Below are 26,872 nucleotides of genomic sequence, written 5' to 3' on the forward strand. Positions count from 1 at the left end.
GACGGCAGCAGGTACAGCGGAGCGCAGGTGAGTGGCCGGGATGGAAGAGGGTACGGCCGCTGGCCGCGGATGGAGGCCGGGATGGAGGGCGTGGCGGCGGGTACGGGTGGAAAAGGGTGAAATCCCTCAGTCAGTGTCGGAACCGGGCACGGCCCTCAGCCGTCCGGGACAGTGGTCACAGCCCAGGGTGCCAGTGTGACCAGAGTTGTACAAAAGGAGGGGGGCAAGATCAGTTTGTGTGCGCGGCGGGGCGTGCGGTTGGGAAGAGCGTCCGAGGAGGGTACTGAAGGATGAATGGGAGTTGGGCAGAGGACGTACTGGCAAGGGACGCTGTTTCGTGGGCAGAGAGGCCCAAGCGGAGGACGGTCAGAGGCCTTCTTGTAGGAATACCGAGGGTGGGGGCGAGAAGGTGAGAGAGGAGGAGAGCAGAGACCTATGTCTTTATCAGTGGGGAGGCGCTCGCTGGAACTCTAAGGGTCTGGAGAAGGGGTGGTGAAGCCTGTCTGCTGTTTAGATGGATGCTGGCATCGTGTTCTGGAGGGAGGGTTTAAGAAAGGCACGCTTGGAGGCGCGATCCGGGCACGGCGAAGGGCAGGCACTGCTGACAGCACTCCGACAGCTAAACTTGAAGGTTACTAAGGGAATCCACAAATGACTACATTTCTTTTGTCTGAGCCTGTAGCAGGCCTCCGGTCAATCCAGTTGTGCAAGGGTGAAAAAAGGAAAAGAAAATCCACTCTTTATTTCCCTTCCCCTTTCCTCTTTAATTCCTATTTTTTGCTTCAGTTGTCAACAGTGTGTCCATTTCCCTCCCTTGAGTCTGGAGAGTAAACTCCTGAATGTTAATTAAAGCAGTTATCTCTAAATAGGGTAAGTGTGTGAAGACTTAACCCGGGCAGCAGAGATAGAGGTCTGGAACATTCTGTCCCAGATGGCTAAGTAGGTGGTGGCACCAGTTCACTGCGCGGTACAGGAGGTAGGGAGTGTGTGGGTAGGGTTGCAAGAGGCAGTGGCGGAACACGTTGGACATGTTGACGGTGACGTGCCTCTGAACTGTCTAAATTGGAGATGACCAGTAGATTTTTGGATAATCAGAACCTGGGGTTTAGGAGAGAGGCCTAGAGAGAGAGAGAGAGATTGTGGATATCAGCATATTCTCGCAACAGGAGCAGATTAGCTCACTCCAGATAATCTAGAATAGTTGGAAGGAGTAAAGAAAGCATCTCTGGGAAACTATTCAGCCTCAATTCTTGAGCCTTCCTTTCTCAAAAGCTGTACCACAGACTTAACTAAATCAGAAAGTGCTGTATCCTTTCTCATCTCCTGGTTGAGTCTTTGGAACTGATGTTTCCTCTATTCAAAACTATCCACCCCAACCCCATCGCACCCGACTTTACTCTCTTTTAATCTAGTCACTCCCCTCCATGCTCCAGGCTTGAGTTTAGATGCCTCTTTCTCTAGGATGCCTCTTTCCCTGGGCCTCTCTGTTCTATATTTCCAACCCTTTATTGTTCTTGTCACAGATTTTGTGACAATTTGGTTACTTCTTTGTATTCCTCACTAGATTTTATGTTTTGAAGTCAGGGGTGAGGGCAGCAGGGAGCACAGTGACTACACATAGTACCACACATTAAATCAGAGTGAATACATATGAATACCAAGAAAGGCGGGCATTTCAAAGTGAGAAGTATCAAATCTTCCAGACTGGCCAGATAAAATAAACTCAAAAAAATGTTTGTTGGATCTGGAAGCTAGGAGACTTAGTGATTTTACTTAGTAAGAGTAAATTCAGTGCATTGATTAGAATAGGAAACATTGTAATTGCTGGAGAATGGATGGGAAATGTGAAAATCATTTTCACATATATGTGAAATATTCCAGCCTATATGGAATGCTCTTTCAAGGGGCTTGGGTAAACTGTGGGAATTATTCCTCTCTTACTATAATATTTATGTGCTTTATTATTTCGGATCACAGTATAGCATAATGAATGTGAGCACAGGCTCCCCCACGTAGTTTTCTTGTAATTTGGGAAAGTTACTTAATCTTTCTAAACCTCAGTTTTTCATTTGTAGAATGAGGATAATAAAAGTGCCTACCTTGAAGGTGTGGTAAGGATTAAAGTCTTTAATATAGAGAAAGCATGTAACACTCTTAGAAGTTAGTGGCCTATAGAAAGTCCTTAATAATTGTTAGCTTCTTGTAGCTACCATGTGTCAGGTCCTATGTTAAGTACTTCACGTGCATTATTTCTTGGACTCATGAGAAGAACTATATTTATATTCCCTATTTTTTCAGCTTTTTTGAGGTACAGTTGACAAAACTGTAAGATATTTCAAGTGTATGTTGTGGTGAATTGATATACATGTATATCATGAAAAGATTCCCATCGTCTAGTTACTATTGTTATTCTTTACATTCTGCAGATAATAAAACTGAGGCTTAGAGAAGTGACTTAACTTGCTCAAGGTCACACAGCTAGTAACTGGTGTTGGTTTAGCATCATTAGATTTGGTAACGACCTCATGAAAAATGAGGAATGGAACAACTTTTATTTTGTAATTTAGAATACTGAAGACATTTTGGTGTGGATGGGGACCTAGATTGCAAGCACAGTGGGCCCTTGAACAACTCGGGGATTGGGGCGCCAAACCCCTGGGCTGTTGAAAATCCACACATAACTTTCGGCTCCTCCAGAACTGAACTACTGATAGCCTACTGTTGACCGAAGCCTTACCGATAACATAAACAGCTGAGAAAAGAAAACGTTAAAAAATTAGGAAGAGAAAATACATTTACAGTACTGTGCTGTATTTATTGATACCGTAAGTTTATGTCTTTTTACAAGATGAATGGTCTGTCAGTACCTACATCAACATTGTCTTATATGATACAAAACACTGTGGATGTTATGAATATTACTAACACCAGACATCAAAAATGAAAAGATAATGTGAAAAAGAAATTCATATTTATTCACATGTATAAGGATTCATGCATTGATAGTGAAGAAGCAGCAATATGATTGCTTTGTGGTCACCTCGTGTAGTCGATACTATTGCTTTACAGTAGCTCAGCCTATACACTAATAAATGAATCATTATAAAGTTTTATAGCATAGTATTAGTCATATCCGTAATACAGTATTGGAAACATTGTTACTTTTTTAAAAAAACACTTCACTGATAATAGGCTGGTTTGCAGTAACACATTAATTTTATATTAAATATCACTCACTTTATGCCTGTGTAAGAATAGTATTTACATATATTTTATGCATTCATGACATACCTAACTTTTTCTTAATTTTTTTTGATATTTCTAGGCTATGTGGTTTATCTGTGAATTTTTTCAAATTGTTGCAAATCTCCCCAAATTTTTCCAATATATTTATTTTAAAAAATCTGAGTCTAAGGGGACCTGCACAGTTCAAACCTGTGTTATTGAAGGGTCAGCTGTAGTTGAGTGAGTTGTGTGTGTGAGAATTAACCAGTCAGAGGCTGTATGTTGATCTCTCCCTTGAGACAGAAGTTGGTTGGTCCAAAGAAAAAGAGAAAGGGAACAGTGGCTTGGGGGAGAGGTGATGGAGGTTAGGAAAACTTTCCTCAAGAAAGGAGGACTTGAGTATGTTGGGTATTTTGGGGTTTTTTTTGTGGTATGTGGGCCTCTCACTGTTGTGGCCTCTCCCATTGCGGAGCACAGGCTCCGGACGCGCAGGCTCAGCGGCCATGGCTCACGGGCCCAGCTGCTCTGCGGCATGTGGGATCCTCCCGGACCAGGGCGCGAACCCTTGTCCCCTGCATCGGCAGGCGGACTCTCAACCACTGCGCCACCAGGGAAGCCCTTGAGTATGTTTTTAAACTTGATGGGATGAACTCAGTGAAGAGGGAAAGATGAGAAAGAGTGATGGACAAGTTCTTGATGAGATAGGATAAGAACACAAGACCAGACAGTCTTAGAGGAGAGGGTGAGTGAGCACAGGCTGTGGCACAATAGTCCCCATGCTGTAAGTCACTTGAGAATGAGTAGGACAGAGGAATAGGGATGCAAAGTGAATTCAGAGTCCTGAGGAAGCTGGCTAAGCTTCCCAGGATCCTCTATGATAAGAGGTCTATGGGGGAAGGGGGCATTAAATACTATTAAGAGTTTCCGAGGCTTAATATATTTGTTTTTAGAGTGGCCCATCATAATTCATAAATTAGGGACATCAGTAAACATTTTTAGGAAAGTGACATTCTTCATAAGTTTTTCTGTTTTTTGATTTGGTGACCTATTAAGCTTATTTATTAAATAAGTAAAACATGCTCATGAAAAAAATTGAAATTGTAAGAAGGTATAAAATGGAAAGTAAAATCTTTCTCCTCTTCATAATCCCGCCAACCGTGTATACATATGCATTTTCTGTACATTTTCTATGTTCGTGTGTGTGTCTGTCATATGTACATATGTACGAAACTGCATAAAGTATATAACCTTTTCACAAAAATATGTGGGGTTCTTGCTATACATTCTGCAACTTGCTGTTTCACAACACTGTATCTTAGACATCTTTCTATGTAGAACGTGTAGATCTTCCTCCTTTTATGTGGCTGTGTGTCTTTGGAAGGACCTGATAGAATTTATTTAATTCATTTCTTGTTGATGGACTTAACATTTTGTTTTACTTTTTTCTCTTTCTTTTTGCTATTATTATTTTGCTATTTTTGCAATGCTTCTTTCAGTCTTAGTGTGCTCATCTTGGTACACTTGAGTGAGAAAATTGCTGGGTCAAAAGGTGTATTCATTTTGAGTTGTAATAAATACTATGAATTTTATAGACTAATCCTCCCATCAACAATGTACAATGGTGCCTATTTCCCCAAATTGTTACTGGGTACTGGGCATTATGAAACTTAAAGATTTTGTTTTAGGATGCATTTCCTATTTGAGTCAAATTGAACTGCTTATTTGCTTAGTAAGCATTTGTATTTATTTTTCTGTGAACCTTCCGTGAATGGTCTTTGTCATTTTTCTGTTGGGTTTTTAGGCTTTTTCTAAAGCAGCCATTGTAGCCCTTTGTCATAATTTTTGGAAATATTTTTCCCAGTTTGTCATTTGATCTTTGACTTTATTTATGATTGTCTTTTTATTCACCATTATAAGTATTTAATTTTTATGAAGTCATGTTTGGCAGACTTTTTCTTTATAGATTCTTTCAGTTTTAAGTGACCCAACTATTGCTCATTGAAATTACAAGTTTTTCCTGGAGACCACACTGAAAAGTCTCTAAAGATGGCTTGAAATTTCTTATCCACTATTGTTCTTTAGATCCTGCTCTTGAAAGTTAACAGGTGACTTTGAAATCATACACCACAAATGGAGGTGATGATGACATCCTGTAGACTGGGGTTTTTAATCATGTTTAGGACCTGAGCGATTGGCACTCCTATAGTAATTTAAAAATTAATCAGAAGCATTTTAAAAACTGTTTTCTTAGAATTTCATTGTTTAGCTTGCTTATTTATATATTTATTTATTTACTTATTTTTGCAGAATTATAAGGCTGTCTGCAGAGATTTGAAAAATGGCAACAAATGAAAGTATCAGCATCTTTAGTTCAGCATCCTTGGCTGTGGAATATGTAGATTCACTTTTACCTGAGAATCCTCTGCAGGAACCATTTAAAAATGCTTGGAACTATATGTTGAATAATTATACAAAGTTCCAGATTGCAACATGGGGATCACTCATAGTTCATGAGGTCCTTTATTTCTTGTTCTGTTTACCTGGATTCTTGTTTCAATTTATACCTTACATGAAAAAGTACAAAATTCAAAAGGTGAGTATGATGGACTTGCAATGGAGTATTGTCATTAGTCTTGTTGAATATTTTTAAGGTAAATATAACTTTATAACTCAAAATAGACTAGATCAGCGCTGTCCAATAGACATACAATGAAGCCACATGTGTAATTTTCTAGTAGAATACATTAAAAAGTAAAAAGAAATAGGGAAAATAATGTTAGCAATATATTTTATTTAATCCAATAAATCTCAACTGTTGCATTTCAGTAAGTAATCAAAATTTAAAAGTTTTAATGGGATATGTTATGTTCTTATTCTTATAATAAGTCTTTGAAATCCAGTGTATATTTTACACTAATTTCAGCCCATCTCAGTTAAGACTAGCTGTATTTAAAATGTTCAATAGCCACATTTCTAGTTGCTACCATATTGGACAGCACAACCCTAGAGCATTTATTGTTAAGGTTTCAAGAATAATTTGTTAAATTGTGCCTTAAGTAGATGTGATGTTTATCTAACTTGGGTTTATAAGTTTTAATTAAAAAAATTTTTTTTACTGAGATATAGTTGATATACAGTATATTAGTTTCAGATGTACAACATTGTGATTCAAAATTTTTATACATTATACTCCATTTAAAGTTATTATAAAATATTGACTATATTCCCTATGCTATACAATATATCCTTGTTACTTATCTATTGTATACATAGTAGCTTGTACTTCTTAATCCCCTACCTCTCACTCCTTCCCCCTTTCCTCTCCCTGCTGGTAACCACTAATTTGTTCTCTATATCTGTGAGTCTGTTTTGTTATATTTGTTCATTTATTTTGGGTTTTTTTCCCCACATGTAAGTGATAACATACATATTTGTCTTTCTCTGACTTATTTCACTTTGCATAATACCTTCCAGGTCCATCCATGTTGTTGCATATGGCAAAATTTCATTCTTTTTTATGGCCGAGTAGTATTCCATTGTGTATATATGCCACATCTTCTTCATCCATTCATCTGTTAATGGACACTTAGGTTGCTTCCATATCTTGGCCATTGTAAAGAATGGTGCTATGAACGTTGTGGGTGTTTTCAGATTAGTGTTTTTATTTTTTTCAGATATATACCCAGGAGTGGAATTGCTGGATCATATGGTAGTTCTATTTTTAGTTTTTTGAGGAACCTCCATACTGTTTTCCACAGTGGCTGTACCAATTTAGATTTCACCAACTGTGTACTAAGGTTCCCTTTTCTTCACAACCTCGCCAGCATTTGTTATTTGTAGTCTTTTTGATTATAGCCATTCTGACAGGTGTGAGGTGAAATCTCATTGTGGGTTTTTTTGTTTGTTTGTTTTGTTTTTTTGCGGTACGCAGGCCTCTCACTGTTGTGGCCTCTCCCGTTGCGGAGCACAGGCTCCGGACACGCAGGCTCAGCGGCCATGGCTCACGGGCCCAGCCGCTCCGCGGCATGTGGGATCTTCCCGGACTGGGGCACGAACCCATGTCCCCTGCATCGGCAGGCAGACTCTCAACCACTGCGCCACCAGGGAAGCCCTCACTGTGGTTTTGATTTACATTTCCTTGATGATTAGTGGTGTTGAGCATCTTTCCATGTGCCTTTTGGCCATCTGTATGTCTTCTTTGGAAAAATGTCTGTTCAGTTCTTATGCCCATTTTTTAATCAGTTTTTTTTTTGATGTTGAATTGTATGAGCTGTTTGTATATTTTGGATATTAACCCCTAATCAGTCATATCATGTGCAAATATTTTCTCCCGTTCAGCAGATTGTCTGTTTTGTCAAAGGTTTCCTTTGCTGTCCAGAAAAGCTTTTAAGTTTAATGAGGTCCCATTTGTTTATTTTTGCTTTTGTTTCCTTTGCTTTAGGAGGCAGATCCAAACAAATATTGTTACGATTTATGTCAGAGTATTCTGCCTATGTTTTCTTCTAGGAGGTTTATGGTGGTTACATACAAATTTTAAAATTATTTGTCCTAGTTCTGTGAAAAATGCCACTGGTGTTTTGATAGGGATTGCATTGAATCTGTAGATTGCCTTGGGTAGTGTGGTCATTTTAACAATATTGATTCTTCCAGTCCGTGAACACAGTATATCTTTATATCTATTTGTGTCGTTTTCAGTGTCTTTGATCCGTGTCTCACAGTTTTCTGTTCTGTGTATTAATTTTGTATCCAGCAACTTTACCAAATTCATTGATGAGCTCCAGTAGTTTTCTGGTGGCATCTTTAGGATTTTCTATGTACAGTGTAGTATCATGTCATCTGTAAACAGTAGCAGTTTTACTTCTTCCTTTCCAATTTGGATTCCTTTTATTTCTTTTTCTTGTCTGATTGCTGTGGCTAGGACTTCCAATACTATGTTGAATAAAGTGGCAAAAGTGGTCATCCTTGTCTTGTTCCTGTCTTAGAGGAAATGTTTTCAGCTTTTCACCATTGAGTATGTTGTTAGCTGTGGGCTTATCATCTGTGGCCTGTATTATGTTGAGATATGTTCCTTCTGTACCCACTTTATGGAGAGGTTTTATCATACATAAATTTTAATTTTAAAATTAGCTGGAAGGGAAGGTTATGGGGATTCATGAGTATTATTTTGCAGTTCACTCCAGCCCTTGATATCTCAACTCTTAAATGTATGTTAATATGCTGAGACTTTGATCAAGACTGTTAAGGTTTTGTTTTTACCCTAAATATATCATGGTAATTCTGCAGCATTCATGTCATCCCCCCCAAAATGATGATGTTCCTAGCTTCTAGGTATTCACTTCAGTGTACTAAATGTTTCTTGAGAGCTTGCTATGCATGACAAAGTGTTGAGATATACGCAGTGCCTCTTCTCAGTTTTAAACATAGGGAAAATAGTGAACTCTAGTAATGTGTAGACTAATGAGTTTGACACAGTTCCCAGGAAGGAATCTACACCAGCTTGTTAGAAAAAGAAATGATTTGTTGACACTTGGTAAACCCACGATAGTTTCTAATGCTTACTGTTAACTTTTTTCAACAAGTCATGCCAAACTCAAACTCAAGGGCACACAGTCTTGGTGGAAAGCAGGCATCTTGGGAGTGTTCACCTAAGGAGACTGGTTTGTACTCATTGAGTCCATGGCAGGTGGCAGTCAGTGCACACATCCTCTCCGACCAGTCTCTTCTCTTTGTAGCCTCTCCCAGTGAGTCTCACTTTAAGCAAGTACTAACATTGATTCTCTCTGGGGATAGTGCAGAGGGTCAGCTGCCTGTGGACTCCAAGCCAAAGGAGGGAAGAACAAAGGGTAAAGGGAGAAGGAATTAAAAGGGCTGTGGCCTAAAGGAGAGTATCCTGTTACCCTAAATAAAGGGCACAACATTTCCAGAATACTTCTTATAAAAAGGCCTACTTTGAAAGGCAGAATTGAGTTTGGATGTCTAAGTTCTCATGCATGTTTGGAATTCTGGCTGCCACGGGTCACCCATTGGTTTATTTATGGGGCTGATTTGTTGTATGGCTGTGCAGGCCAAAGTATCCCTGTCTGTCTTCTGCCCTCTACAGTTGACTCACTGGTCAGAGGTGGTAACTTTTTCAGAGAGAGAAAGGCCTGTTTCATTCAAGGTTTTATGAAGACTTTAGAATAAAATGTGGCAAAAGAAACGACGAAGTAATCTAGTTTACAACTAGTTACTGATAAACAGAGATCGAAAGCCTTCAAGTCTGTACTTAGCATGTCTTCCTTGACTTTCACAACCATTAAGGTCCCTGCTTTGAGATTTTTTGATACTAAAATTAGTTGTGAAGATAATCAGTACAAGTTTTCACAATATAAGGGGGTTTAAAAACAAGCCAAAAAATCAGTGTACACAGGTTTACACATTTTAAAGGCAGATACCCTGAAACAGTGAGGGTACAAGGAAAAAGTTGCTGGTGGAGCTAACACTGAAAACTCTGCTTTGAAACAGAATAGACAGCTAATGCACATGCTTGCTACTGGGGAGAATATTCACAGGAATGAGAGAGTAATGAAGTAGACCTTGCAGGATTTTTTTAAGTCTACGTCTTGATAATTCTCTAGGGATTTTCCTCAAGGATTTATACACTAAAAACATTCTGTCTGAAGTCTGTGGGCCTGGTAAACAGTAAAACATGTGATTTTTTAGTTACAGTTGATTCATTTTTATGTTAATTTCTGCAGCTACATCAGTATTAGAGTCTAGCCAGGATATCACAAGTCAGTTAAACATAGTTCTATGGGAAAAAGAGTGCCTTTGCCGGCCCAAGCCAGAATCTTCCGTTTATTTTGTCCCCAATCACAGACTGGAAGTTTGGAGGAGCGGGGTCAGATCATGTTCAGAGTAGAAATAGACAATTATAAATTATCTCGCCTAATTTCCTCATTTTATTGTTGAGCAGACTGAGATGTGAGCTTCACAGAGCCCCAGAGGTTAGAGCCAGCTCTCCAGACTGATTACCAGTTGAATGCTGTTTCTTTTTTGTCAGGGAAGGTAACTCTCCCAAAGAATTTCAAGAACAACACTGGAACCCTAGACTTTAGTTAGTCCAAGTTCCGCTAATAACTGCCTGTGTGATCCTGGGCAGGGAGGTTGACCTCTGGGCCTCTGCTGAGGTCAGTGGTTTCATCCTTGGGATATTACGGTTCAGTTAAAACACTTGCATTGGTAAGTTTCTGAATTTTTAGGTAAGGACATTTAAAACAAAGCAGTAACTATTTATTATCACCATCTTTTTGTAAAACCAAAAGCACTTTTTAACTAATTGCACCCCTTTAAATTGAATAAATTTTAGACTTTTATATATGGCTTGTTAAGCAAGTCGATAATCCTGATGAGGTTTTGTGAACGTTTCACTACAGTAATCTCACTTCCTCATTTTGACTTTAATCTGTGAACTTCATCTGTGGGCAGTAGCTCTCCGTTCTTTGGGAACCACTGGACACATTTGTTTTCTAAGTTCTTCCAGCTCAGAGAGTTTCTAATTCTGTCAATGTATAAGAACAAAAATGCACTTATTTCTGGAAATGAAAACCGCTGAATGGCTGGCAGTGTTGATTTACCTGTGTAATAAGGCTTCCAATGCTATGTGTGCAGCTGCCTCAGCGATTGGGAGAACCCAACTGTGATCTTAGCGTAACACATTTCTTCCTCTGGCATTCCTGATAAAAGAAGTAAATGATCTGTGAGCAGCAAAGACAAGAGTTATTCGTTCTGTAGTGCTCCTTTGGTTTGTAGAGATCATTGGGACCATTATGCCTGGGTTTGTCTATTGACAATTTCTTCACCTATTTAAAGTAGTGATAATATCAATAGTTGTTGAGGTTTTAGAAGTGTGTGTGTGTGTGTGTGTGTGTGTGTGTGTGTGTGTTGTGGTTCCTGGACCTTAGTTACTGTAACACAGCAATTATAATATAGAATTCACATAACATAGGATTAATTAAATAACATAAACTTAAGTCCCCATATAAACGTTAGAGAAAAAGCTAGGAATTTACTTCTAGTTTTCAGGTGAAACTCCTGATAGCAGAGGCTAATACTAAATATTTTGATTTTTTTCTCCATAGGATAAACCAGAAACGTGGGAAAATCAATGGAAATGTTTTAAAGTACTTCTCTTTAATCACTTTTGTATCCAGCTTCCTTTGATTTGTGGAACCTATTATTTTACAGAGTATTTCAATATTCCTTATGATTGGGAAACAATGCCAAGATGGTATGTAGATGAAGATTTGCTTTTTATACTCAGTCATGGTTTATCATTCAATTAAAATATCCTTAATGTTAATTTCTGTCTTCATTGGGTCAATGTTTGTTTCTTCTAAACTTTGGAAATAAATAAAATGTAGAAAAGTAAACCGTAACAGAAACTTAAAATGTCCCCATTTTTATATGTTTCTATATTTTAGTGTAATATTTTTATTGGAAGGTGAGTTTCTTGCATCAGAAGTTTCCATAGCATCCATTATATGATTGTACACAGATACACATGCTTATGCCAAGAAAAAATATATTGCATTTTAAGTCTAAAATGAAAGAAAAAATGAGAGAATAGTTTGTGAAGTTTATAAAAATTATGTCCATACAGACAGAAACATATATTATCTGAGCATAAATATTTGTGTTCAAATACTATTTGTATTCAGCTGTCTGTTCTGACTTAACCTGAATACAGATGTACAGTATATAGATATGTGCTTTTCCTATTACTGTATATTCAACATATAAAAGAATTTCTGTGTATGTGTTCATATGTATATAAAATATATTTTGCCCATTGCACTTATATGCTTCTCTTTGTCAGGAAAAAAACGATGATTTTACTCTTATTAATCTTAATTCAAGTCTTTTATCAATGTTACTCTTTTCCTAGAAATTTTGAGTTTTGTTTCTTAACTCTGACTTTATACCTGTGACTTTTTTTAAAGCGAATTAGAATTGGTATGGTGGTCAGCTTCTTTAACCCTTCTTCAGGTGGTATCATATAGCTAGCTTGCATCTATATGTATTGTTTTGAGAATTTGTTGATCAATAAAACCAGTTAGGTCAAGCTGGTATTTGCTTTTATGCAGTGTCTCCAGCAGTGATCCCAGGTAAAAGTCTAGATTGTTTAAGTAAAAGTTATTTAATCCTCATTACAGTATTTTCATCTTAAAGGTACATGCTTTTGGCAAGATGCTGTGGCTGTGCAGTGATTGAGGATACCTGGCACTATTTCCTGCATAGGCTCTTACACCACAAAAGAATATATAAGCATATTCATAAAATTCATCATGAGTTTCAGGTATGTTAGAACTATATTTAATCCATTTTTTTCTATTAGAGGCAAAAATGTCATTTAAAAAAAAATCTCCTGGACTTTAAAAAAAATTGTCAGTGATGTTTTTATTTCTTTTTCCTTTGGCATGATTGTTAAGAATATAATACACACACACCTAAACACAAAGGGAGTTCTACAGATTTTCTTTAATATCTTAATTTCATGGTAAATTGAGACCTGAAAGAAAAATGTTACGTGAAATCGTTCATTTTTGTCTTTGGGTCCAGAGCACTATCCTCACACAGTTGGGTCCCTGGCAGTTTGATAGAGGCCTCTAGTGCTGTTAAGGTCATTTAAGTGGGAACCCAGAACAACAAACCTTGAATCGTTAAACTCCTAAAACAATTTCCAAGTTAGTTTTAACACATTTCCACATCATTGCTAACTCCTTCCCACAAAACAGTGATTTTTATCAGAACTGCTTTGATGTTAGCTTTGTCAAATTTGTTATTTTGGTATGTTCTGCATTGATCCTAATTACATGATATGGTAAACCAAACATCCCTTTCTTGGCAGAACAAATTCAGGTGCATAAACCAAAATTAGAATTCAAGTCAATTGTTTAATGCCTTTATCTCACACCATCAAAGACAGCTATTAAAATAGATTGTTTTAAGGACATCCCTAGACCTTTTAATGTTCGGTAAGAACAAAAAAAAATTTTATTGAGAATTACTGTTAATGTTTATATATGTATGGCTAGATATATAGTTGATCCTCAGTATCCATGGGTTCTGAATTCATGAATTCAACCAACCGAGGATTGAAAATATTTGGGAAAAAAATTCCAGAAAGTTCCGAAAGGCAAAACTTGAATTTGCCTCGAGTGGACAACTATTTACATAACGTTTAAATTGTATTTACAACAATTACACAGCATTTACATTGTATTAGATATTACAAATAATCTATAGATGATTTAAAGTATATGGGAGGATGTGCATAGGTTATATGCAAATACTGCTCCATTTTATATAAGGGACTTGAGCATCCTTGGAGTTTGGTATCCATGGGGGTCCTGGAACCAATCCCCCTGGGATACCTAGGGATGACTGTACTATCATAACATATAGAAGAGATATAATTTTATAAAACGATATACATAAATAAATTAGAATATATATATTAGGGTTCTCCAAAGAAACAAAATCAATAGGAGACACACACACACACACACACACACACACACACACACACAGATTTATTTTAAGGAACTGGTTCATGCACTTGTGGGGGCTGGTGAATCAAATCTGTAGGGCAGCTCACAGGTTGGAAATGCAGGTGAGAGTTGATGTTGCAGGCCTGGATCTCAATTCCTTAGGGCAGCAGGCTGGAAACCAGGCAGGGTTTCTGTATTGTAGTCTTGAGAATTCCATCTTTCTTGGGAAGCGTCAGTCTTTGCTTTTAAGGCCTTCATCTGATTGGATGAAGCTCACCTGGGTTATGGAGAGTCCTCTTCTTTACTCATGGTCTACTGACTTAACTGTTAATCACATCTAAAAAAGACCTTCACACCAGCATCTAGACTGGTGTTTGACCAAGCAGCTGGGCACCATGGCCTAGATAAGTTGACACATAAAATTAACCATCACTGAATTCTTACTTATTTTAGGCTCCATTTGGAATGGAAGCTGAATATGCACATCCTCTGGAAACCTTAATTCTTGGAACTGGATTTTTCATTGGAATTATGCTTTTATGTGATCATGTTATTCTTCTTTGGGCCTGGGTAACCATTCGTTTGATAGAAACTGTTGATGTCCATAGGTAAGCTATGGTTTCTATTCAGGTAAAAGTATCATAAAATATCCTTTTTTCATGGTCATAGATTATCTTTATTTCTGTTTTTTTTTTAATTGAAATGTAACTGACATGTAACATTATGTTTTAGGTGTGCAACATAATGTTTTGATATATGTATATATTGCAAAATGCTCACCACACTGTTCATCTCTACACAGAGTTACAAATTCGAGAACTCTTAAGATCTACTATCTTAGCAACTTTCAGATTCACAGGATTATTGATTTCAGCCTCCATGCTGTACATTACATGTCCAAGACTTATTCATCTTACAACTGGAAGTTCATACCTTTTGACCACCTTCACCCATTTCATGCACCGTAATCATTGTCATAGGTTATCTTTTTTCCTAAGTAGAGTAATAGGGGAAGTTAACCTTGTTAATGTTACTATTTTTAATAAACAGGAGAACATAATCATTGGATAAAAGTTCAAATAATAATTTGGGTTTTTTTTACATTCCTATCTATGGCTGTTGTCATTTTTATGGTGAGAGTATATTCATGTATCATTTGAGAAAATGAAATAAAATTCTGATAAGTGCTGCAGAACTGCCCTCCAAAAGGGCCCCTCTCTACACGCCCAGCAGGAACCTGTAAGAATGCTTTCCCTGCACCCAACACCCTTTGCAAACTGAACATTACAGTCTTGTTAATCTTGGTCAGTAGGAGGGCAGAGAGCCTTCAAGGTTATGCACTGCATTCCCCAGGGGCTGGTGAGGCTGCATGGCTGTCTTTGTTCTGGGTTTTTTCTTTTTTTTTCCCAGTCTCCCGATTCATCCCACCACCACCACCTCACCCCGCCCACTTAGTGTCTACGTTTGTTCTCTACATCTGTGTCTCTATTTCTGCCTTGCAAACCTGGTTCATCTGTACCATTTTTCTAGATTCCACATACATGCATTAATATACGATGTTTGTTTTTCTCTTTCTGACTTACTTCACTCTGTATGACAGTCTCTAAGTCCATCCACGTATCTGCAAAGGACCCAATTTCATTCCTTTTTATGGCTGAGTAATATTTCATTGTATATATGTACCACATCTTCTTTATCCATTCCTCTGTCGATGGACATTTAGGTTGTTTCCATGACCTGGCTATTGTAAACAGTGCTGCAATGAACATTGGGGTGCATGTGTCTTTTTGGATTGTGGTTTTATCTGGGTATATGCCCAGTAGTGGGATTGCTGGGTCATATGGTAATTCTATTTTTAGTTTCTTAAGGAACCTCCATACTGTTCTCCTTAGTGGCTATATCAGTTTACATTCCCACCAACAGTGCAAGAGGGTTCCCTTTTTTCCACACCCTCTCCAGCATTTGTTGTTTGTAGATTTTCTGATGATGCCCATTCTAACTGGTGTGAGGTGATACCTCATTGTAGTTTTGATTTGCATTTCTCTAATAATTAATGATGTTGAGCAGCTTTTCATGTGCTTCTTGGCCATCTGTATGTCTTCTTTGGAGAAATGTCTATTTAGGTCTTCTGCCCATTTTTGAATTGGGTTGTTTGTTTTTTTAATAGTGAGCTGCATGAGCTGTTTATATATTTTGGAGATTAATCCTTTGTCTGTTGATTTGTTTGTAAATATTTTCTCCCATTCTGAGGGTTGTCTTTTCATCTTGTTTATAGTTTCCTTTGCTGTGCAAAAGCTTTTAAGTTTCATTAGGCCCATTTGTTTATTTTTTTAAATTTTCCATTACTCTAGGAGATGGATCAAAGAAGATCGTGCTGTGATTTATGTCAAAGAGTGTTCTTCCTATGTTTTCCTCTAAGAGTTTTATAGTGTCCTGTCTTAACATTAGGTCTTTAATCCATATTGAGTTTATTTTTGTGTATTGTTGTTGGGGAGTGTTCTAATTTCATTCTTTTACATGTAGCTGTCCAGTTTTCCCAGCACCACTTATTGAAGAGACTGTCTTTTCTCCATTGTATATCCTTGCCTCCTTTGTCATAGATTAGTTGACCATAGGTGCGTGGGTTTATCTCTGGGCTTTCTATATTGTTCCATTGATCTATATCTCTGTTTTTGTGCCAGTACCATATTTTCTTGACTACTGTAGCTTTGTAGTATGGACTGAAGTCAGGGAGTCTGATTCCCCCAGCTCTGTTTTCTCCCTTCAGGATGCTTTGGCAATTCGGGGTCTTTTGTGTCTCTATACAAATTGTAAGATTTTTTGTTCTAGTTCTATAAAAAATGCCATTGGTAATTTGATAAGGATTTCATTGAATCTGTAGATTGCTTTGGGTAGTATAGTCATTTTCTCAATATTGATTCTTCCCATCCAAGAACATGGTGTATCTCTCCATCTGTTTGTGTCATCATTGATTTCTTTCATCAGTGTCTTATAGTTGTCTGAGTACAGGTCTTTTACCTCCTTAGGTAGGTTTATTCCTAGGTATTTTATCCTTTTTGGTGCAATGGTGAATGGGAGATTGTTTCCTTAATTTCTCTTTCTGATCTTTCATTGTTAGTGTATAGGAATGTAAGAGATTTCTGTGCATTAATTTTGTATCCTGGGACTTTACCAAATTCATTGGTTAGCTCTAGTAGTTTTCTGGTGACATCTTTAGGATTATCTGTGTATAGTATCATGTCATCTGCAAACAGTGACAGTTTTACTTCTATTTTGCAATTTGTATTCCTTTTATTTCTTTTTCTTCTCTGATTGCCATAGCTAGGACTTCCAAAGCTATGTTGAATAATAGTGGTGAGAGTGGACATCCTTGTGTTGTTCCTGATCTTAGAGGATCTTTTTCACCATTGAGAATGGTGTTTGCTGTGGGTTTGTCATATATGGCCTTTATTATGTTGAGGTAGGTTCCCTCTGTGCCCACTTTCTTGAGAGTTTTTATCATAAATGGGTGTTGAATTTTGTCAAAAGCTTTTTCTGCATCTCTTGAGATGATCATATGGTATTTATTCTTCAATTTGTTAATATGGTGTATCACATTGATTGATTTGTGTATATTGAAGAATCCTTGCATCCCTGGGCTAAATCCTTTTAGCCCAGGATAAAAGGATTTTATCCTTTGATCTGTCCATTGGTGTAAATGAGGTGTTAAAGTCCCCCACTATTATTGCATTACTGTCGATTTCCTGTTTTATAGCTGTTAACATTTGCCTTATGTATGATCCTTTTACTGTGTTGTTGGATTCTGTTTGCTAGTAATTTGTTGAGGATTTTTGCATCTATATTCATCAGTGATATTGCTATGTAATTTTCTTTTTTTGTAGTATTTTTGTCTGGTGTTGGTATCACGGTGATGGTGGCCTTATAGCGTGAGTTTGGGAGTGTTCCTTCCTCTGTGGTGTTTTGGAAGAGTTTGAGAAGGATGGGTGTTAGCTCTTCTCTGAATGTTTGATAGAATTTACCTGTGAAGCTGTCTGGTCCTGGACTTTTGTTTGTTGGAAAATTTTTAATCACAGTTTCAATTTCATTACTTGTGACTGGCCTGTTCATATTTTCTATTTCTTCCTGTTTCATTCTTGGAAGGTTTTACCTTTCTAAGAATTTGTCCGTTTCTGGCAGGTTGTCCATTTTATTGGCATAGAGTTGCTTGTAATAGTCTCTTATGATGCTTTGTACTTCTGCAGTGTCTGTTGTAACTTCTCCTTTTTCATTTGTAATTTTGGTTTGAGTCCTCTCCCTCTTTTTTTTGATGAGTCTGGCTAAAGGTTTATCAATTTTGTTTATGTTCTCAAAGGACCAGCTTTTAGTTTTATTGATCTTTGCTATTGTTTTCTTTGTTTCTATTACATTTATTTCTGCTCTGATCTTTATGATTTCTTTCCATCTACTAACTTTGGGTTTTGTTGGTTCTTCTTTCTCTAGTTCCTTTAGGTGTAAGGTTAGATTGTTTATTTGGGATTTTTCTTGTTTCTTGAGGTAGGATTGTATAGCTATAAACTTCCCTCTTAGAACAGCTTTTGCTGCATCCCATAGGTTTTGGGCCGTCGTGTTTTTATTGTTACTTGTTTCTAGGTATTTTTTGATTTTCTCTTTGATTTCCTCAGTGATCTCTTGGTTATTTAATAACGTATTGTTTAGCCTCCATGTGTTTGTGTTTTTTACACTTTTTTTCCTTTTAATTGATATCTAATCTCATAGCGTTGTTGTCAGAAAACATGATTGATATGATTTTGGTTTTCTTAAATTTACTGAAGCTTGATTTTTGACCCAAGATGTGATCTATCCTGGAGAATGTTCCATGTGCACTTGAAGAAAGTATAATCTGCTCTTTTCAAGTGGAATGTCCTATAAATATCAATTAAATCTATCTGGTCTGTTGTGTCATTTAAAGCTTCTGTTTCCTTATTAATTTTCTGTCTGGATGATCTGTCCATTGGTGTAAGTGAGGTGTTAAAGTCCCCCACCATTATTGCGTTACTGTCGATTTCCTCTTTTATAGCTGTTAGTATTTGCCTTATGTATTGAGGTGCTCCTATGTGGGATGCTTATATATTTATAATTGTTATATCTTCTTCTTGGATTGATCCCTTGATATTGTGTAGTGTCCTTCCTTGTCTCTCATACATTCTTTATTTTAAAGTCTACTTTATCTGATATGAGTATTGCTACTCCAGCTTTCTTATGATTTCCATTTGCATGGAATATCTTTTTCCATCCCCTCACTTTCAGTCTGTATGTGTCCCTAGGTCTGAAGTGGATGTCTTGTAGACAGCATATGTACGGGTTTTGTTTTTGTAGCCATTCAGGGAGCCTGTGTCTTTTGGTTGGAGCATTTAATCCATTCACATTTAAGGTAATTCTTGATATTTATGTTCCTATTACCATTTTCTTAATTCTTTGGGCATTGTTTTTGTAGGTCCTTTTCTTCTCTTGTGTTTCCCACTTAGAGAAGTTCCTTTAGTGTTTCCTGTAGAGCTGGTTTGGTGGTGCTGAATTCTCTTAGCTTTTGCTTATCTGTAAAGCTTTTGATTTCTCTGTTGAATCTGAACGAGATCCTTGCCAGGTAGAGTAACCTTGGATGTAGGTTCTTCCCCTTCATCATTTTAACTATATCATGCCACTCCCTTCTGGCTTGTAGAGTTTCTGCAGAGAAATCAGCTGTTAACCTTATGGGGTGACCTTGTATGTTATTTGTCGTTTTTCCCTTGTTGCTTTTTTTTTTTAATGTTGAGTCTTCTTTTAATTTATTTATTTTTATTTTTTGCTGTGTTGGGTCTACGTTTTGGTGCGAGGGCTTTCTCTAGTTATGGCAAGCGGGGGCCACTCTTCATCGCGGTGCACGGGCCTCTCACTGTCGTGGCCTCTCTTGTTGTGGAGCACAGGCTCCAGATGCGCAGGCTCAGTAGTTGTGGCTCATGGGCCTAGTTGCTCCGCGGCATGTGGGATCTTCCCAGACCAGGGCTCGAACCCGTGTCCCCTGCATTAGCAGGCAGATAATCAACCACTGCGCCACCAGGGAAGCCCTCCCTTGTTGCTTTTTTTTTTTTTTTTTTTGGTACACGGGCCTCTCACTGCTGTGGCCTCTCCCGTTGTGGAGCACAGGCTCCGGACACGCAGGCTCAGCGGCCATGGCTTACGGGCCCAGCCACTCCGCGGCATGTGGGATCTTCCTGGACCGGGTCACGAACCCATGTCCCCTGCATCGGCAGGCGGACTCTCAACCACTGCGCCACCAGGGAAGCCCCCTTCTTGCTTTTAATAATTTTTTTTTGTCTTTAATTTTTGTCAGTTTGCTTACTATGTGTCTTGGCATGTTTCTCCTTGGGTTTATCCTGCCTGGGGCTCTCTGCGCTTCCTGGACTTGGGTGGCTCTTTCCTTTCCCATGTTAGGGAAGTTTTTGACTGTAATCTCTTCAGATATCTTCTTGGGTCCTTTCTCGCTTCTCCTTCTGGGACCCCTATAATTCAAATGTTGGTGCATTTAAGGTTGTCACAGAGGTCTCTTAGGCTGTCTTCATTTCTTTCTGGTCTTTATTCTGTTTCGTGGCAGTGAATTCCACCGTTCTACCTTCCAGATCACTTATCCATTCTTCTGCCTCAGTTATTCTGCTGTTTATTCCTTCTAGTGTATTTTTCATTTCAGTTATTGTATTATTCATCTCTGTTTGTTTGTTCTTTTATTCTTCTAGGTCTTTGTTAAACATTTCTTGTCTCTTCTCGATCTTTGCCTCCATTCTTTTTCCGAGGTCCTGGATCATCTTCACTATCATTATTCTTAATTCCTTTTCTGGAAGGTTGCCTATCTCCACTTCATTTAGTTGTTTTTCTGGGGTTTTATTTTGTTCCCTTCATCTGGTACATAGTCCTCTGCCTTTTCATTTTGTCTGTCTTTCTGTGAATGTGGTTTTCATCCCACAGGCTGCAGGATTGTAGTTCTTCTTGCTTCTGCTGTCTGCCCTCTGGTGGATGAGGCTGTCTAAGAGGCTTGTGCAAGCTTCCTGATGGGAGGGACTGGTGGTGGGTAGAGGTGGGTGTTGCTCTGTGGGCAGAGCTCACTAAAACTTTAATCCATTTGTCTGTTGAATGGTGGGGCCGAGTTCCCTGCCTGTTGGTTGTTTGGCCTGAGGCAGCACTGGAGCCTAGAGGCTCTTTGGTGGGGCTAATGGCAGACTCTGGGAGGGCTCACACCAAGGAGTGCTTCCCAGAACTTCTGCTGCCAATGTCCTTGTTCCCACAGTGAGCCACAGCCACCCTCTGCCTCTGCAGGAGACCCTCTAACACTAGCAGGTACATCTAGTTCAGTCTCCTATGGGGTCAGTGCTCCTTCCCCTGGGTCCTGATGCACACACTACTTTGTGTGTGTCTTCCACAAGTCGAGTCTCTGTTTCCCACAGTCCAGTCGAAGTCCCACAGTCAAATCTTGCTAGCCTTCAAAGTCTGAATCTGGGACTTCCTTCTCCCATTGCTGGACCCCCAGGTTGGGAAGCCTGATGTGGGGCTCAGAACCTTCACTCCAGTAGGTGGACTTCTGTGGTATAAGTGTTCTCTGGTTTGTGAGTCACCCACCCAGCGGTTATGGGTTTTGATTTTATTGTGATTGTGCCCCTCCTACCATCTCATTACAGCTTCTCCTTTGTCTTTGGATGTGGGGTATCTTGTTTGGTGAGTTCCAGTGTCTTCCTGTCGATGATTGTTCAGCAGTTACTTGTGATTCCAGTGCTCTCACAAGAGGGAGTGAGAGCATGTCCTTCTGCTCAACCTGTCTTTGTGCTTGTTGACCAACAGTAATTTTTTCTTTGAATTACCATTTTATATCATTTGCCAGTTTTTCTGTTAAGGCTATACGTTTTATAACCTATTGGTTCATGTGTAAGCTTTGTTTATTACCTATGTTGTAAATATTTTCTCTCCATCTGTCATTTGAATTTTAACTCTTGATGGTTCTTTTGCAATTGTGAAGTTTTAAATTTTTATGTAGTAAAATCTGTCAGTTTTTTTTTTTTACATCTTTATTGGAGTATAATTGCTTTACAATGGTGTGTTAGTTTCTGCTTTATAACAAAGTGAACCAGTTATACATATACGTATGTTCCCATATCTCTTCCCTCTTGCGTTTTGGATTTCATGCCTTGCAGAGTCTTCCTGAAACATTGTTCAAATGAAAATATTCTTAAAAATTTGGTTAAATACTGTAATTCAGGAGCAGCAATTACTTTATCCTTCTGTAATGAACCTAAACCTAACTCTTACTTGAAAAAAATATTGAAACATCCACCGAATGGATTCAGTGAATAAAACATTTGTGTACTCCACTGCCCAGCACTGATGAAAACTGCTTGTGATATGTTCATATTTCACATGCTTCCTTTCTGTTGATTGGAAGGCATTTTTTGGTAAATTATTTCTATTAAATGCCTTTTCAAATTCCTAATATCCTAATTTTTCATCATTTAAAAAATGATTATATATTTATTGCATTTTTATTTGGGAATTTTCATCTGTGAAAGCAGAATATGAAATTCTAGGAATTGTTTCTGAGTCACTAAAGTAGCAAAATTAATGCTTCTAGTCTTAGGCAGAAAAGTGGTAGATGGTGTTTCCTTCATTCTTTCCTTCCATTGCTCTTTTCTCCTTCCTTCCCCCTTCATACTCCTTAAGGGCGGGAAGGATTGGGGTGATTCAGACTGGTATAATTGTAGATATCAGATTTTAGACTTGTAGTTAGAAATAAAGGTGGGTACTCTAAAAGAAGTTGCAAAACAGTAATCCTCAGGTTTAACCTTTGTAATGCTTGGTACTAATTTCATATAACTTTAACTAAAAAAAATATGTAGTATTATGGGTGTTACAAACTATGGTAAGAAAGTCCTCTAAAACAGAAAAAAAAAAGTCATGAAAATCTATGTCTAAAGATTCATTACTATAACCCCTCTTTCATCCCCTGATGTGTAATATTAATGTCTATTAATTGTTGAAGTTTTTTTTTAATTTCTTAAAGTGGTTTCTAGAATATGCACCATTTGCTGTGAGTTTTTGTCTTTTGTAAACATGTCAGAAATAAGTGACTTAGGTAAAGTGGAATGTTATTTGAATGGTTAACAAGCATATTACTATCAATGAAAATGTCGATTAGGGTGTATTTACTTTCTTAATACTCTTTATCATTTTTATTTCAGTGGTTATGACATTCCTCTCAACCCTTTAAATCTCATTCCTTTCTATGCTGGTTCTCGGCATCACGATTTCCACCACATGAACTTCATTGGAAACTATGCTTCGACATTTACATGGTGGGATAGACTTTTTGGAACAGACTCTCAATTTATTGCCTACATTGAGAAAACGAAGAAGGTTGAGAAAAAGACTGAATAAGCATCTCACATAAACCTTCCTGCAGATACACATTTCCTGAATTGAAGCTAGTTACTAACATTGCTTCTGGGGAGTGGAAATAAACATGTGTCTTGGTTGCTAAGTGATAAAGAGAACATTAACAACTTTTAATTATCTTCCTAGTGGGAACTTTTATATGTTTAAGTACAGTTTCCCTGAGGAAGCTTTAAAGGCCATGTTGCTAACTTTACAAAAAGGATTTAAGTAATGGAAGGAATATTAATGTATGTCTTTTTCCCAAGTTGTACCATAGGCCTGAAGCTGAAATTGGTCTTCAAACCTTTTAAATATATAGTGACCATTTCAAGAACTCTTAGTAGTACTGAACTTTAAATACTATTTTGGAATTTGCTTAAAGATCAGATGCCATGGGTTGAACCACACCAATCTGTATAGTGTGAGTGAGTGCTAACTCTGAAATAGCCAGCACCGGGAATTTCTGCTCATATCTGGAGCTGACCAGTTTGGGGTGATTCTCTTTCTGAGAAGTCCTTTTTGACTGTAATGTACTACTCTTATCTATAAATTAAGGCATTTCTGAAAGACTATTTTAGTCTAAAGGTTTTCAGGTTACTTGAATTTTTTAAACATTGAGCTTTATTTCTGCTATTTACCCTTTCTTTTTTGTATATCAAGTTTTCATTATACTTAAAGCTGTATCTTGAAACTTTGTGTACTTACTTGCTGTATTTGCACTTGGAGCTATTGAAATAAATGTGATTTTGTTTGATTATTTGGTTTCCAATTTTGAACACCATTTGTCACCTTTTATTCTTATAAGGAAAAGTATAGAAATCACTAAATTATTAAATTTTGTCATAAAAGGAATAGTTTTTATCTTTTTAAGTGCTTCATTTGCTAAACTTTTGGCAGTCTCAACATGTATTTATCAGGCTACCTATTGTGGGAAATTGTATTGACCTAATAAAATGGAGGATATCGAAGCAGGTCTTTTCTCCACTTAGAAAATGTAAAGAAGAATGGAGCTAAACTTATTAGGGCTGGTTTAATTTCAAGTATCTAGAGTCTAATTTAAAGCAAGAGGTGATAATTCTAACTTTGTATACGGTAGTACCAAATTATAATTTTTAAAAAATATGGAGCCATCTTCTGGTAAGTTTCTTTTTTCTTTTTTCTTTTTTCTTTTTTTTTTAACACTTATACAGTAAACAGGTTCAAATAAGAGTTGAGAAAGTTACAGCTGAGACTCTTGCTAGACCATGTTTTCTAACTAGTACCTGGTTCTATGGCCTTTTTCATTCTCCCTTTCCAACTCTTACTGCTGTGTGTGTGTGTGTGTGTGTGTGTGTGTGTGTGTGTGTGTGTGTCTATTTAATCAATCTCTTAAATCTCAAACAGCAAGTTGGGGGCTGTACCTAAAACTGTGCTGTTTAGTTGTAAGGTATATAAGGGAATTCTTTTATCATCTGCTTTCATTCCCTAATACTTCTGGAACACACAGGTGTCTGAACTAACAGAAGGCAACGCCTTCCAGCACTTAGGGAGAGAGCGACACCTACTGTTGAAAATGGTGCTAAACATTTTTAAACAACTTGGTACATTCTAATTTTCTTTCATACTTAGTTACGTTTTACTGAGCACTGACAGTACACCCTGAATTGTGCATGGTCTCACTTATCGCTCTGACGTAGATGCCATTTTTTTCCATTTATATTTGTGGGAATTGTCTGAGAGGTGAAGTTACCTCAGACCCACGGGACCAGACTTGACTTGAGAAGCCATGGTTGTGGCCACTACATTGACCATTCATGCACTGCAGACTTGCATCTGCGAAAATCTCAGGGGATACTTCCCAAATACCCCCTCATTCTTATGCACAGTCTTTAAGAAGACACTTGAAAAGAAAGAAAGTTCTAAGCCAGTAGCCATCCAGAAAGTAGTAAGACTCATTCACAAGCACTTTAGTACAAATGGATTTTGATATGATTCACTGGCCAGACTTAAAGTTACCTGAATTAAGCGTTCTGTCTTTTAGCACTTGTCGGTGAGACAGAAATAAATACGAAGACTAGAGTACAAAAACAATACATAGATCTGAGTCTATTCTAGAAAACAAGAGATTCTTTGTTTCTTGGATTATCTATTTTGGATTTTGCTAATGTAATTTGAAAGCTTAAAGTTAATATTGTAATTAAAATGGATAGGATATGCTTAGAGTTAGTATCTACAAAGTCATAATTAACTAGAATTTTATTTTTTTCTATATAATCTAGCTAAAGACATGTAGACCTTTGGAAAAGCTTGGGTCTGCAATACTTAAATTCTCATCCCAACTTCCGATTCATAAACTCTCGCATAAAGCCTAGGGCTATTAAATTCCCCTAGCTGGAGAAAGACGCTGTTCAAGATCTTCATGCATGAGTGCACAGAGGGCTGTATGTTTGTCTCTGAGGATTTAGCTTCTAATCCATTCTTCGAAAAGATCAGAATCTTTCAGCTAATGTTCAGAAGAGTGACGTGCCCTTCGTCAAATGGTGGCTGTCAAATATTGACATTCTTCCATAAAATCACCAGAGGACCATGGTAAAATGTCTTTACGACACACTTAGGAGTACTGTTGTGTTTCGAACATTGAAAGGAAGGATGTGAGAGGGTAGAACCCACTATATGAAATACTACCTTCAAACTATTGAGAAAATAAGCAAAAGTCAGGATGGGTGGAGGCTCACTGCATACTCGGAGGCTCGGAGCCCAAGGTACCTTCCCAGGAGACCTGCTCACAGAAGACTGAACCCATCACCAGGCAGGACAGGGAACTGAGCTGCAGCTGCTGGGACAGCAGGCCTTGCCCCTTGGCTCCAGGTAACTGGTCCACTTCCTAGAAAGCCCTTCCCCCTCCTGCTACTCTACACTGATTTCCTCATCCGTGAAATGAGGATGATAACATTTCATAGGGAATTTGTGAGGATTAGTAAGACGCTCCATGTGAAGTATGTGTTGCTGTGCACAATAAACGTTAGCTATTGTGTTATAAATTCCTTCCCCTTCTCTAATGAACCAGCTCCAGCCTCCCCACCCCAGCCCCACCTTCCTTACCGAGGTCCTATCCCTGCTTCAGGTGACAGCAACCTCTCGCCACTCTCCCTCACTCCTCGTTCTGCATCACTCACCTCTATCACACCTCAGCACGTGCTGCCTTGTTCTGCTACTTCTTTTAATCCAAAGATTTCTATTTTGCACTATGTAATTTCATTCTCCTGTACCTTTTCTCATGCTAATCTCTTAGCCTGAAACAGGCTCAGTGAGGGTTATTAATAAGGTCAAAGTCATGCAGGTCATGAGTGGCTGCACTGACTGCAGAGCTGGGACTTTGCTATTCTCCATCTTTCCTTCCGTATCCTCTGTTCACCTGGCGCGATGCCTTGTACATGGTAGGAGTTCAAGAAATGTCTTACTGATTTTTTTTTTTTTTTTTTTTTGCGGTACGCGGGCCTCTCACTGTTGTGGCCCCTCCCGTTGCGGAGCACAGGCTCTGGACGCTCAGGCCCAGCGGCCATGGCTCACAGGCCCAGCCGCTCCGCGGCATGTGGGATCTTCCCGGACCGGGGCACGAACCCGTGTCCCCTGCATCAGCAGGTGGACTCTCAACCACTGCGCCACCAGGGAAGCCCCTTACTGATTTTTAAAAGGGGAGAATATTGTAA

The 26,872-nt window shown here is 38.2% G+C and overlaps 1 protein-coding gene across 1 annotated transcript; it reads left to right on the forward strand.

The window, feature by feature from the left end:
• Positions 1–23,937, forward strand: MSMO1 (methylsterol monooxygenase 1). The gene is made up of 6 exons (XM_082838959.1): positions 1–27; positions 5,533–5,818; positions 11,346–11,494; positions 12,436–12,562; positions 14,211–14,365; positions 22,991–23,937. Exons 2-6 carry the CDS (start codon positions 5,564–5,566, stop codon positions 23,184–23,186), a joined length of 882 nt encoding a protein of 293 aa, XP_082695085.1. The 5' UTR covers positions 1–27; positions 5,533–5,563; the 3' UTR covers positions 23,187–23,937.
• The last annotated feature ends 2,935 nt before the right edge of the window (positions 23,938–26,872 follow it).

Source organism: Leucopleurus acutus (genome assembly GCF_964270905.1).
Source record: "Leucopleurus acutus genome assembly, chromosome: 4".
Taxonomy (NCBI): domain Eukaryota; kingdom Metazoa; phylum Chordata; class Mammalia; order Artiodactyla; family Delphinidae; genus Leucopleurus; species Leucopleurus acutus.